At 39.2% G+C, this 15,010-nt stretch overlaps 1 protein-coding gene across 1 annotated transcript; it reads left to right on the forward strand.

Moving 5' to 3' along the window:
* The first annotated feature begins 893 nt into the window (after positions 1-893).
* On the forward strand, positions 894-13,450 carry dhrs12 (dehydrogenase/reductase (SDR family) member 12). Its single transcript, XM_061842317.1, has 10 exons — positions 894-1,285; positions 2,405-2,538; positions 2,608-2,690; positions 4,014-4,106; positions 4,284-4,365; positions 7,098-7,159; positions 10,879-10,983; positions 11,066-11,156; positions 12,558-12,695; positions 12,775-13,450. Exons 1-10 carry the CDS (start codon positions 1,230-1,232, stop codon positions 12,885-12,887), a joined length of 957 nt encoding a protein of 318 aa, XP_061698301.1. The 5' UTR covers positions 894-1,229; the 3' UTR covers positions 12,888-13,450.
* Positions 13,451-15,010: the final 1,560 nt, after the last annotated feature.

The following is a 15,010-nucleotide window of genomic DNA, read 5'->3' on the forward strand; positions in this document are numbered from 1 at the left end:
TAAATGTGAAGCACATACACATTATTATTCAATTATCAACTAATAGATTAACAGAAAAATGAGATTTGTCAGTGGATGGATAATGTGAAAAATAAACAAATTCTTGTATTTTTTTTAACACATGCTGATGAATACTTTTCTAATCGTGCGGTTTAAAAAATGTTTCAGTTAAATGTCACTAGATTTTTTTCAAATTAAAAAAAAAAAATTCATACTCATGTTCTCAGTCCAATATTGTTTTTGCAGGCTCTTCCATGATAATGTATGAAGTTGACATTATTAACCACTAGAGAACCCCAGACATTCAAATCCACTTTTAAACTTTTGTCTCGTTGGATCTCGGAAGCTAAGCGGGTTTGTCTCTGGTTAGTACTTGGATGGGAGACTCCGTGGGAATAGCAGGTGCTGTAAGCTTCTCTACCCGGCTAAATGCAGAGGGGTTGCGTCAGGAAGGGTACCCGGCGTAAAACTGTGCCAAACAAATATGGGTTAATCTAAGAGGACACGCTGTGGCGACCCCAACGGGACAAGCCGAAAAGAAAAAAAGATGTACAAACTAAATTAATGGATAAGCATCAAAGGAACACAAAAACATCACATTTGGAAAAATTTACCAATTTACTTCCGGTTTAGGAACAGGTGTCCCTCTGAAACATGAATAGGGGAATCCCAAACCAGCACTCACTGTCAGGTGGACACGCGAGATGTTGGCCTGCAAAGGAAAACAGAGGGTCCTTAATTACACTGGGTCATGTGACCCCATGGGTTCTCTAGGGTTAATTGTAACGCTAAAAGTAACCTTTCAATTTTATTATTTTTAAGAATTGGTTCCTTTAATTAATGACCTAAATTGTTTCTAAAATCTGTGGAACTGCGACCATATATCTTCCCAAGATGGAGGCTGGTGTACCACGCCTAGGCTCCTTTGATAAAATTCCGAGCCTCCTCATTCGTAAGAAAAAAACACAAAGAGGAAAAACAATTTTGATGTTGAAAATAACATTATTATAGAAGCCAAGTACATTGTTTACGAGCGAAAGGCATTTGGAGGCCAACAGTGACTCTGCTGTCCACGGAGGGGCGCTCTGAACGGTTGTTGCTGTAAAGAATACTTCCGGTTTCTGCCCACTACTACATAACCTGACAGGCGTGAAATCTTACGAACTGCACACGACCGTGTTGGTTCTTTGGCTAAACAGAGATAAAGGTCGACATTTTGTGAAAGAAACATGTCCATGTACAGGAACGCCGTGTGGTTTATGAAAGGACTGCAAGAATACACCAAGTAAGTTTTTAAATAACTAATACTGGAAATCAGCGTTTGTATGCGCTCGATTAAATGACCGTGGACATAAAAGGTTTTTTTCGCACGTTTTTCCTTTGCCTTTTGCGTCCAATATATTAGTAATATTTAACTAAATACATTTTGTAGGTTTGTGGAGACTTGCATTATACCAGCACACAGTATCTCTTGAACCAGTAATATGATATGGACGTAAACATGTCCAAATTGACGTGCTAATTATGTGTTATTGTCTCGATATTTTAAATCAAACACTACTGGCTACAAAAATACTACTAATGGTAAATTATGTAATTCCCCCCACATTTCTAATTTCCGAAAGAATTCAATCCAAAGAAATTGTGCACATTTAAACCTTTTTTATCATAAATTTTTTTTTATTGCGTTTAAAACAGAAAACTCTGAACCGAGATGCTTCTGTCTACAATTATTTTCTTTTACATACTGTACATGAAAATTAGTGTTGGTTGTGCTTTTTCTGAAGTTTTTTTTTTGAGGGGGGGCTTATTTTTGTCATTGTGCCAATTAATGTAAACATTGTCTCCAAATTCAGTTACATTTTTTTTCAAATGAAAATGTCTAATCTAAAAAAAAAACCTTAGTTACCAGATGGGATTTTTTTTAGCAAAAAAGATTTACATTTAACATTTAACAAAACATTTACAAATTTAATATTGTAACAAAAAAAAGTCTTTGGTTCTTAATTATATTAATTTTAGGGTTTATTTTAAAAAATACATTATTCCAAGGATTTTTTTTTTGTCTATAGAAATGAGAAGCTGAATAAATTGTCCACACTCTGAGTTTTTGCTTTAATCAGAAGATTATTTGTTCGTTTTTCAGTTGATTGAATTGGGGAAAAAAAATATTTAAGTATATTGTAATGGTCTAACAAAAGTTGTTGATTCTTAATTATATTAATTTTAGGGCTTATTTAAAAAAATACATTATTCCAAGGATTTTTTTTTTGTCTATAAAAATGAGAAGCTGAATAACTTACTTTTGCTTTAATCAGAAGAATATTTTTTTTTGTTTTTCAGTTGGTTGAATTGGAAAAAAATATATTGTGTATATATATAATATAATATGAATTGTGACCAGGAGCGGCTATGAGGCTGCTGCCAAGACTTTTGTGGCATCCGACCTGGACGTGAACCTGACTGGCCGCTCCTTCTTGATCACCGGCGCCAACAGCGGCCTGGGCAAAGCCACTGCACAGGAAATCGCCAGCAGAGGTGAGCAATGTCAACCTTGGTGTTTTGACCTTTAGCATCCTTAATGTGTGTGATGATGTCCATTTGCAGGGGGAACAGTACACATGGTGTGTCGTAACAAAGGGCGAGCAGAAGCTGCCAAGCAGGAAATCATGGAGTTGAGTAAGAACCAGGTGAGGCATCCTGGCACCATAGTGCTCCCCGACATCCTTTGAAAATTCACCGCCTGAAGCCAGTTTTACTTTGCAACAGGAAATTTGGTAAAAACGTCTATCATGAATCGACCGACAAAAAAATGTCTCAATAAGTTATGTCCAAAAAGACACAAGAAGTTGACAATTTTGTTTTTGTTCATCACTAAATATAAAATATCTTGTGATTCGTGAGTTCTTTTAAAAATGAATTCTCTGAGTCCAGTCTTACTATGGCTAGATGAGACCACGTGATTTTAACCCTGATGTTGACTCAATTTGTTTTTATGAGAATTTCCCAAAACGGGCCTGACATTTTTTGTTTGAAAGTGTGACATAATCCGCGACCAAGGAATGGCCCCGCGACAATCTTACAATGCAAAAATAAAAAGTCTTATCATCCGATATTTTTGGGGATAGTTTCTGTGTAGTGTGACATATCAACAACTCTCCCGCAGCACAGCCTGACATCGACGAACAGAATTGCGCGTTGTGACCAGCGCATCACCTCTTGTGCTTATAGTTGTCAGTTGTGAACATTTATCTGCACTCACAAAACAATGTTTAAGCTTTAGAACATGATTTGACAGAATGCTGGCGTGTATGTGTTCACGTACAAATGTTAGTGCTAGCACTAGCTTGCTAGGCTACAGAACTTTTTGTTGCCTGCTTGCAAGCTGTATCACATTAAAAAGTATACAAACATACCTCAAGCAATCCTTGAATGGAAAAGATGTCCTCTCCTGAGCACTTGGTGACACCGGATGTAATTTCCTTTTCTTTGTTATTCTTTTCCCAACATTGCCACAGTTATCCATTGTTTGACAACAACTTGTTGTTGCCATATTCATAGTTGTATCCGGTTGTGGTGAAGGGTGACAAGTATTCTGTTCATGTCTCCCCGGTAGTGTTTGATTTGACGAGATAAAGCCCAGTGATTGGAAAAGACGCAATACGGTGGTATCATAATAAATGTTGTATAGTGTTGCCAGCGTGTGACACATGCGGCAAGATTTTATGGTCGTTTTCTGACATAGTGCAATCGTGAAAGACCAAATTTGTCTCGCAGTCTGATCCAGGTATTAGTAACATAAAATTTGGTAAGCGTCTATCGTGAGTAGACTGCCAAAAAAATCCTTTCAGGGCATTTGCAGGGTTCCTTGAATAGCAAGCCCCTAGATTTTTTTCTTTAGTGTCTAATTGTTGACACATTTTAGCACGTAGCACAAAATCACTAATATTTTGTTTTCTTAATTACTTATGGCAGTGTTTGACTGGATGTTTTTTTTCCCCCATTTATTTTAGAATGTTTACATTCACATCGTAGACATGTCCAGTGCCAAACAAGTGTGGGAATTTGGACAGAATTTCTCTCAGAGTAATGACCTACACGTGTTGGTAAGTGTGTGTGTGTGGTGCGTGTGTGTGTGTGTGCGTGTGCGTGTGTGTGTGTGTGTGTGCGTGCGTGTGTGTGTGTGTGCGTGCGTGTGTGTGTGTGGTGTGTGTGTGTGTGTGTGTGTATGTGTGTATACACGACATATATACAGTAACTGATTGTGTCCTGACTGTCACCAGATCAATAACGCAGGCTGTATGGTCAACCAGCGCGAGCTGACCGAGGAAGGTCTAGAGAAGAACTTTGCTACAAATACGCTTGGTGAGAAAAGTAACAGCACAATTAACAAGGGCATTGGGAATGCTTAGAGAAGGTGATAAAAACATTGTCAAACCTTTTAGCTTCTGCGCAAATATGCTCCCATGTGGCTTTGAGCTGTGAAATGATGATATCAAAGCAACTTGATTTGAGGTGCAGTAAGTGCTCAAAATTCCTTAATTTTGAATTTGATGTCTTCAATGCATTACAGAAAAGTTGGGACAGGGGCAGGTTTACTAAGGTGTTGCATCATCATCATACCATCACAGATGTGTTTTTTTTTTTTTTAGCGTTGTACTGGTAACAGTCCTGATGGTTCTTTTCTTCTTTGGCTTGGAGGACATGATGTCCTTGAGTTCCAAAAACTATTTGAAATGTCTACTTGTCAGACCACAGCACTCGTTTCCACTGTGTGTCAATCCATCTCAGATGAGCTCTGGCCAATGTAAGCCAGCGGTGTTTCTGGGTGTTGTTAATAGAAGGCTTTAGGTTTCCATGGTAGAGTTTTAACTTTCATTTGTAGGCTTTACACGATCAGTATTTTTTTGGGTTGATCATCAATGAGCGAGTTTAAAAAATATATAACTGATCTCTGATCACAAGCTGGAGGATGAACAGCAGCATGTTTACACACAACCGCTAGCACTAGCTTGCTAGGCTGCATAACATTTCATTGGCTTCACCGGTAACTACTAACACACGTTTTTCTCCATTTTAGCCAGTCGGCCCAGTCCACTTTTGCTGTTGCCACAGTAACGAATGATTCAGTCGTATTTGTCTGGACAAGATAAAGCCCAATGATCATAAAAATTGTAACACGGTGGTATCAAAATACTAGATTTTATTCCGGTAGTCTGACATAGTGCAATCAGGAAAGAACAAATTTGTCTTGTCTAAGCCGGATTACGTGTTGTCTGCGTGTTGTCTGTCTCATGCTCCCGAAATGTTTTTTTAAATAACTTTATTGGGCATCAGATATTTACAGTACTACGTCAATAGACACTAAAAACAAACAATATTAAAACTATTGTCTATCTAAATCATAAATAACCGGTTGAGCCAAATTTTTTCTCCAACTAAACCTCATCAAAATGGAGAGTTGATTTTTGCAATAAAGAAAAGATGATTGCTATTAGTAAATACCTGGACTCACTATCTTTAAACGCCAAAGAGCAAGTCCGAAACTTTGGTGTTCTGATAGATTCTGACCTGACTGTCAACAGTCATATCACAAAAACTCCCTTTTACCATCTGAAAAACATATTTAGAGTGAAGGCTTGTATGTGTCAAGCAGCCCAGGAAAAGCTCATCCTTGCTTTTATCTCAAGTATACTTGACTACTGTAATGGTCTTCTGACTGGACTCAAAAAGCGCAAAATGGTTTAGGTCCTGAATACATGAAAGAAATGCTTATGGAATACAAAATGATTCAGGTTCTGAGATCGACTGACTCGGGTCAAATAGTGGAGCGCAGAATCCAAAGCAAGCATGGTGAAGCAGCATTTAACTTTTATGGTGCAAAATAATGGAATAAGTTGCCGTCAGAAGTGATGTTAGCCCCAAGTGTTAATGTTTATAAATCCTGGTTAAAAACAAAATTTTCTCATGATTTTTGGAGTATTTCCACTTTTCAATGTTTCTTTATGTATGGTTTTAATTGTACTTTTTTTTTCTCTGTCTGAAATGTTTTATTTCTTTGTATTTATATGCTTTTAATCATGTAAAGCAGATTAGTGCCTTTTATACACAAGGTAATTTATAGAAATAAATTTGCTTTGCTAAACAAACGGGTCTTACACGGATGTCCCTATGAGCAGTGCTAAACTTTACCAGTCTTTAGTTACCCCTGTCCAAGCTTCTTTAGACTCTGTTACAGGCATCAAATTCAAAATGATAGAATACACTATACGTTTTTCACAACATCCCAAATTCATTGCAGTTGAGGTTTGTACATTTAACACACTGATTATGAGTCAAATAAAATAATGAATAATAATTTTTAACCATGGTTCAGTTCAGTTTTTAAAATAGGTTCTTTTGAGCTACAATTGAATTATTTTGAAAAACAGTTAAATACTGGTTATGTTTTGTATTTTACATGTTTGTAAATCAAAACAAATTAAAAGATACATTATCTAATATTCCCGCGACTCTCGTGAGGATAAGCGGCTAAGAAAATGGATGGATGAATGGGTAATTAATATTAGCTAAATTAAAAAAAATTGCAGTAAAAATGTACTGTATAATATTTTTGCTTTTAACCACATTTTTTTGGGGGGGGGAGCAAAACATTTAATAAAGGTTGAATATAGCTGTCTAAAGTACTTGTCCCCCCCCACCAAAGAAAAATACTGGATATATTTTTAAATTAACAGTTTGAATTTAATTTAATTAAAAAAAATTCATGTTTAACCTGAAAGGCTTTTTGCTTAAGAATTTTATCATATTGGCTTTCAGTTTAACAGGTTTGTTAAAAAAATGGTTTTTAAAGACAGAATTTTTTTTTGTCAAATATGTTATGTCCAATATTTCGTAACTGAGATTCCTTTTCTCAGTAGAAACGCTTGTCGAAAAACAATGTTTAAACACGCGGCACTTTTTCTTTTTTTTTTAAACGTTTAAAGTAAACTGTGAATGTTTGAGACTCCCTGAGCATGAACTCATTATTCCAAATCTGTGCATACATGCATTTGCTTGTATAGAAATGTAAAGTAACATTTAGACCATGATTTCAGGTACGTACATCCTCACCACTTCACTTATCCCTGCTCTGAAGAAGAGTAAGGATCCCAGGGTGGTGAGTAGAATATCATATGACTCGTGAGTTGAATTAATTCTGTGACCACGCTCGTAACTCAAAGCACTTGTATCTCAAGTGATCTTTTCCCAATAAAATAAATGGAAAAAACTGCCTTGAATCAATTACAGCACAACCAAATATGACAATAAAAAATGTGAAATGTTTTTTTCAAAAGTAAAAGTAATACTCTACAGTATTGTACTTTATGAAAACCTGCAGTAATGAACTTATTAAATGTAACGTTAAGAAGTAAAGAACCCAACTAAGCTGCGATAATGTGTATTTACAGTGCCTTGTGAGGTATTTGGCCCCCTTGAAACTTTTGCCACATTTCATGCTTCAAACATAAAGGTATAAAATGTATTTTTTTTTTGTCAAGAATCAACAAGTGGGACACAATCGTGAAGTATAATTAACTTTATTGGGTATTTTAAACTTTTTTTAACAAATAAAAATATGATAAGAGGGGCGTGCAATATTATTCGGCCCCCTCGCATCAATACTTTGTACGGCCACCGTTTTCTGTAATTACAGCTGCAAGTCGCTTGGTGTATGTCTCATCAGTTTTGGATATCGAGAGACTGAAATTCTTGCCCATTCTTCCTCACAAAACAGCTCGACCTCAGTGAGGTTGGATGGAGAGTGTTTGTGAACAGCAATCTTCACCTCTGCCCACAGATTCTCAATTGGATTCAGGTCTGGACTTTGACTTGGCCGTTCTAACACCTGGATATGTTTATTTGTGAACCATTCCATTATAGATTTGGCTATATATGGAAGATAAATTTCACTGTTGTGGTCACAGGCCTTTTACAGAGCCCAACAGGTTATCTTCCAGGATGGTCCTGTATTTGGCTCCATTCATCTTCCCATCAATTTTAACTGTCTTCCCCGTCCCTGCTGAAGAAAAGCAGGCCCAAACCATGAGGTTGCCACCACTTTGTTTGACAGTGGGGGTGGTGTGTTCACGGTGATGAGCTGTGTTGCTTTTCCACCAAACATATCGTTTTGCATTGTGGCCAAAAAGGTCAATTTTGGTTTCATCTGACCAGAGCACCTGCATGTTTGGTGACTCTCCCAGGTAGCTTGTGCCAAACTTTAAACAGAGTTTTTTCATGGATATCTTTGAGAAATGGCTTTCTTCTAGCCACTCATCCATAAAGGCCGGATTTGTGCAGTGTACGACTGACTGTTGTCCTATGGACAGACTCTCCCACCTCAGCTGTAATCTGAAGTTCAAGTGATCATGAGGCTCTTGGCTGCATCTCTGATCAGTCTTCTCCTTGTTCGATGTGAAAGTTTAGAGGGACGGCCAGGTCTTGGTATATTTGCAGTTATCTGATACTCCTTCCATTTCAATATGATTGCTGGCACAGTGCTCCTTGAGATGTTTAAAGCTTGGGAAATCTTTTTATATCCAAATCTGTCTAAACTTCTCCACAATAATATCTCAGACCTGTGTTCCTTGGTCTTAATGATGCTCTCTGCACTTTAATCAGAACACTGAGACTATCACAGAGCAGGTGCATTTATACTGAGAATTGATTACACACAGGTGGATTCCATTTATCATCTTCAGTCAACATTGGATCATTCAGAGATCCTCACTGAACTTCTGGAGTGAGTTTGCTCCACTGAAAGTAAAGGGGTCGAATAATATAGCACGCCCCACATTTCAAGTTTTAATTAGTTAAAAAAGTTTAAAATATTCAATAAATTTCATTCCACTTCATGCTTGTGTCCCACTTGTTCTTGATTCTTGACAATATAAAACGAATTTTATACAGTGAAGAAAATAAGTATTTGAACACCCTGCTATATTGCAAGTTCTCCAACTTAGAAATCATGGAGGGGTGTGAAATTTTCATCATAGGTGCATGCAGGAGGGATTTTGGCCAGTTCCTCCACACAGATCTCTAGATCAGACAGGTTTCTGGGCTGTCACTGAGAAACACTTGAGTTTCAGCTCCCGCCAAAGATTTTCCATTAGATTTAGGTCTGGAGACTGGCGAGGCCACGCCAGAACCTTGATATCCTTCTTACGGAGCCACTCCTTGATTTTCCTGGCTGTGTGCTTCAGGTCATTGTCATGTTGAAAGACCCAGCCATGACCCATGTTCAATGCCCTGACTGAGGGAAAGAGGTTGGTCCCCAAAATCTCACAATTCATTGCCGCGGTCATACTCTCCTTAATACAGTGCAGTTGTCCTGTCCCATCTGCAGAAAAACACCCCCAAATGATGCTACCACCCCCATGTTTCACAGTAGGGATGGTGTTCTTGGGATGGAAGTCATCATTCGTCATCCTCCAAACACGGTTAGTGGAATTATGACCAAAAAGTTCCATTTTGGTCTCATCTGACCACAGAACGTTCTCCATGACTCCTCTGTATCATCTCAATGGTCATTGGCAAACTTAAGGCGGGCCTTGACATGTGCTGGTTTAAGCAGGGGAACCTTCCGTGCCATGCAGGATTTCAAACCATGACGTCTTAGTGTATTGCCAACAGTCACCTTGGAAAAAGTGGTCCCAGCTTTTTTGAGGTCATTGACTAATTCCTGTCGTGTAGTCCTGGGCTAATTCCTCACCTTTCTAAGGATCATTGAGACCCCATGAGGTGATATCTTGCATGGGGCTCCACTCCGATTGAGATTGCCCGTCATGTTTAGCTTCTTCCATTTTCTAATGATTGCTCAAACAGTGGACCTTTTTTCACCAAGCTGCTTGGCAATTTCTCCGTAGCCCTTTCAAGCCCTGTGGAATTGTACAATTTTTGTCTCTGGTGTCTTGGGACAGCTCTTTGGCCATGTTACAAGTTTGATTCTTACTGATTGTATGGGGTGGACAGGTGTCTTTATGCAGCTAACGACCTCACACAGGTGCATCTGATTCAGGATAATACATGGAGTGGAGGTGGACTTTAAAAGGTGGACTAACAGGTCTTTGAGGGCCAGAATTCTAGCTGATAGACAGATGTTCAAATACTTATTTGCAGCTGTATCACACAAATTGTTAAAAAATCATACATTGTGATTTCTGGATTTTTCTTTTTAGATTATCTCTCTCACATTGGACATGCACCTACGATGAACATTTCAGACCCCTCCATGATTTCCAAGTGCGAGAACCTGCAATATAGCAGAGTGTTCAAATACTTATTTTATTCACCGTATCTTTTATGTTTGAAGCCTGAAATGTGGCAAAAGGTTGAAAAGTTCAAGGGCGCCGAATACTTTCACAAGGCACTGTATATACCAGTCAGTATAGTATGCTCTTTCTGTATGTGTTGCTTGTGTTCAAATGTTATCTAATATCGTGATAATTACCGCGATATTGATGCTACTTTCATTGGCTGATCGATGGCATTTTACAATCTGTGTTACCATTACGATAGCAGACTTGGGTAAAGTGTGTTTTTTGATTAAATACACAGAGTAATAGTCATTCAGTTTTTACTGTAAACATACCTTGAAACCAGTATTTGGCCTCTTTGAATATTTATTTGCTATCTGCCAAACTGCTCCTGGTGAAGTTCACTGCCACCATCAATCTTGTAGCTCAAATCCTAGCCCCGATTGAAGACCAAAAAAAATACATAGAAATCAGATAAGTACTTGTATCTCAAAATTTGTAAGACAGGTTACTTGTAGGGTGAGGAAACACTGTATATAATCATGTATACTGTGTGTCACGGGTTACGTATATGTCTTGGTAGGTGACTGTGTCATCAGGCGGCATGCTGACTCAGAAGCTGAACGTGGATGACCTGCAATTTGAGAAGGGAGCTTTTGAAGGCACCATGGCCTACGCTCAGAACAAAGTTGGTAACGCAAGAAACACCAAAGAACAAGTGTGGAAGGCAGGCTGACGTGTTGTGTTGCTGTTGTCGTGTGTCTGTCCAGAGGCAACAGGTAATACTGACCGAGAGATGGGCCACGCAGCACAAAGACATCCACTTTTCCTCCATGCACCCGGGATGGGCCGACACGCCGGGTACATAAACTCAGCAGGTTTCTAACCATTAAAGGCATCAAACAAGTGGGATTAAAATTAGAGGTTAAAATAAAAATTAGAAAGATAAGATCCATCAATTGAGCAGAGATCCAGAAAGTGTGGAATGAGGCGGTAGTCACAGCTTCAAAATACCAGATTCGTATGTCAAGTGTAGGTGTTGGTAAACCGCAACAGTCTACCAGAATGTTTAAGATGACTTCATGATTCCTTCTGTTGAGGATCTGCATTGTGATGCAGATTTCATCATCCAGCCTACCAGAAGCACCAAAATCTGGTTTGATGTCCGTGCCATCACAGCACTTGAGTGGCCAGCCAAGTCATCAGATCCAAACCCCATTGAGAATCTATGGGTATTATCAGGAGCAAAATGAGAAAAACAAAGAACTGACAGCAAGCATCAAGGAAATCTGGCCTTCCATAACTTCCAGGCAATGCCACAGTGTATAGAGAGAGTGATTAAAGCAAAACAATTCCCAACCAAGTGTTGAAGATTTAAGTATTGTTTTTAAAGTACCATATTTTGATTGATTTAAGGTGATCCGAGTTTCTTTTGGTGAGGTCACACACTGATGTTGGAAGGCCTGGCTCACTGTCAACTCCAAATCAACCCAAACATGTTCCATCAGGTTGAAGTCAAGACTCTGTGTAGGCCACTCATTCATCCATACCATTTTTCCCTACAAAAACTAAGTAGTAAATGATTTCTACACTATACTAATTGTTTGGGCAGCAGACTGGCACAGCTGTAAAGCATTGGCCTCAGATTTCTGAGGACCGAGATTTGAATCCCGGGCCCGCCTGTGTGGAGTTTGCATGTTCTCCCAGTACCTGTGTGGATTTTCCCCGGGCACTCCGGTTTCCTCCCACATCCCCAAAACATGCATTAGACTCTAAATTGCCCCTAGGCCCCTGATTGAGAGTGTGACTGCTGTCTGTCTCCATGTTCCCTGCGATTGGCTGGCAACCAGTTCGGGGTGTACCCTGCCTCTTGCCCAATGACAGCTGGGACTGGCTCCACCACTCCCACAACCCTCGTGAAGATAAACAGTTCAGAAAATGGATGGATGAATTCCAATTGTTTGAACACTTGATTTCATGATTTTTATGAGCTTTAAGCCGAAATCATGTAAAAATAAACACTAAATACTTGTTTAAATTGTTGGCCCTCCGTCTATGAGCCATAAAAGTTTAACATTTTGAATAAAATTATGGAAGTACACATTTCCATGATTTTCAAATTTTTTGGAAAAGGTCTGTTTATTCACATTGAGTCCTTCATCCGGCGACCAAACCATCCCCCCCCCAAAAAAATGTATTTACTAATTGTAGCTTGAATTCATAATTACCAGTTTGGCAATGTCATTTCTTGTCGGGTTTCAGCTGTGAAGTTGTCAATGCCATCCTTCCACGCCAAGATGGAGAACAAACTCCGCACGGAGGCCATGGGTGCTGACACAGTAGTATGGCTGGCTGTCTCCGAGGCCGCCGCAAAGCAGCCCAGCGGACTCTTCTTTCAAGGTCTGCAACCACGTCTTAGTTTTGTCTGTTTAAAATAGTTTCTAGAGAAAACCAGTTTGAATCTCGTTATTTCTTCCAGATCGGCGACCGGTGGCCACACACTTGCCGCTGGCCTGGTCCAAGTCCACCACACAGGACCAAGACAAGCTGCTGGAGGCACTCCACGAGTTGGCACTAAAGTTCAAACCTTGATGGGCTTAAAAAAATATTTTTAAACACTCCTCAATTCATGTTTACATTCTCTTGTGCTAACTGCCTTGAATCTGATATGAGATCATATATTTTATCTATCTGCTGCACTCAACGGCAGACGAGTGTCTGACAGTTCTGAGGACCGGGGTTCAAATCCTGGCCCCATCTATGTGGAGTTTGCTTTTTCTTTCAGTGGTTACATGGGTTTTCTCCAGATACTGCCGTTTCCTCTCACATCCCAAAAACATTAATTGATTGAAGATTCTAAATTGCGCCGAGGTGTGATTGTGAGTGCGATTTTTGTCTGTTTCCATGTGTCCTATGATTGGCTGGCAACCATTTCAGGGTTTACTCTGCCTCCTGCCCTTTGACAGCCGGGATAGGCTCCACCACTCCTCCAAGCCTTATGAGGATAAGCAGCTAAGATAATGGATGGATTTAGGACTCAATGTTATCGGCAGATCTTAGAGCTTTAGTTCTTAATTTAATGTCAATGGAACTGAATGCACTTTTTTAACATGAATGTTGACCAACGTATAATAAAACCACTCATGTACATAAGATCTTCTTTGGTCACTTTAATGCGAGTCTTTAGTTTGGCTAGACACTATAAAGCATCTGCTTCATCAGTTTTTTTGAGATACCATCATTCTGATTTTTATTTTCTTTGCTTAGATTTATGTTGTGGATCTGTATGTATGTGTGTGTGTGTGTGTGTGTGTGTGTGTGTCCAAATGAATGGCATTTCCTTTAAGCAGGAGCAAATACTATTTTGAGAGACAGCGATTTGGGCTAATTGGGGTTTAATGAAGAAGTTTTATTTTCAAAACACCTGTTTTCAGATTCACTAAAGCCCTCCCGAAATTCTTGGCCACAAGCTACCAAGTCTCGTATTTGTGGGTATGCTTTTAAGGTTCGCCGCGAAGCTTCATTGGGGCATTTTGTTGGTTTCAATACCAAGCTACTCCCCTCAGTTTAGTCCACACAGTGGCTCGCCCTGTCCATGAGTCAACCGCACACCTAATGGCGGCACTGGTTTCCAAACACCAAATGATGATATCTATTACAATGGCAGTCCCTGTTTATAGCTCACCTAAGATTCACCCAAAGAATGTACTGTCCTATATTATACTGCAGGGGGAAAACCTGCTGGTTAAGCAAACTCTTCCTAGAAATCAGTTACCCTACTTTCTTTCAAGTAGATAGTTCAAAGGGCACAAGATTATAAGCACTATAATGAATGTACAGTGAGAATGTGTAAAATAAGGTACATGTACTGTTAAAAATACACAACACTTTCGAGTGAAATTGAGATACGAGCAAAGTAAGGAGACATTGAACTCAACTCACTTCACAACAAGCTCCAGTTTGAAGAATCAGATGCCCATTCGCCATTCACACAAAATGGCAGGAAGTGCAGAGACCCATTTTGCCAAATGTAGAAGTACATGGCATCGAAACTGGAGAAGTTGAATATTTAAATCACATAATACAAGCCAATGAAAAAGCGGAAAAGTTTCTGTAAAATATTGTCAAAGCAATAACAATGACGAATTGTTTTAATAGAAATCGTGCATATTTCTAAATCATCCATTTTCTTAATCTCTAAATTTAATACATTTTTTAATCAAATCTATGAAGTTAGTCATTTTCAGTTTTATTTGCAATAGACACTAACAAAATACAAAGACACACAACCCAAATTTCAGTGAAGATGGGATGTTGTGTTAAAAACAATGATTTGCAAATCATGTTGAACTGAGGTGGCACAGTAGATCAGCTGGAAAGTGTTGGACTCACAGTTCTGAGGTCCCGGGTTCAATCCCCGCCCCACCTGTGTGGAGGTTGCATGTTCTCCCCATGCCTGCATGGGCTTTCTCTGGGTACTCCGGTTTCCTCGCACATCCCAAAAACATGCAACAGTAATTGGACACTCTAAATTGCCTCTAGGTGTGATTGTGACTGTGGCTGTTTGTCTCGATGTGCCCTTTGATTGACTGGCAACCAGTTCGGTGTACCCCACCTCCTGACCGTTGAAAGCTGGGATAGGCTCCAGCACTCCCCCCCTGACCGTTGTGAGGATAATCAGCTAAGAAAATGGTTGGATGCATGTTTAACCTAAT

This window comes from Syngnathoides biaculeatus, chromosome 14 (genome assembly GCF_019802595.1).
Source record: "Syngnathoides biaculeatus isolate LvHL_M chromosome 14, ASM1980259v1, whole genome shotgun sequence".
Taxonomy (NCBI): Eukaryota; Metazoa; Chordata; class Actinopteri; order Syngnathiformes; family Syngnathidae; genus Syngnathoides; species Syngnathoides biaculeatus.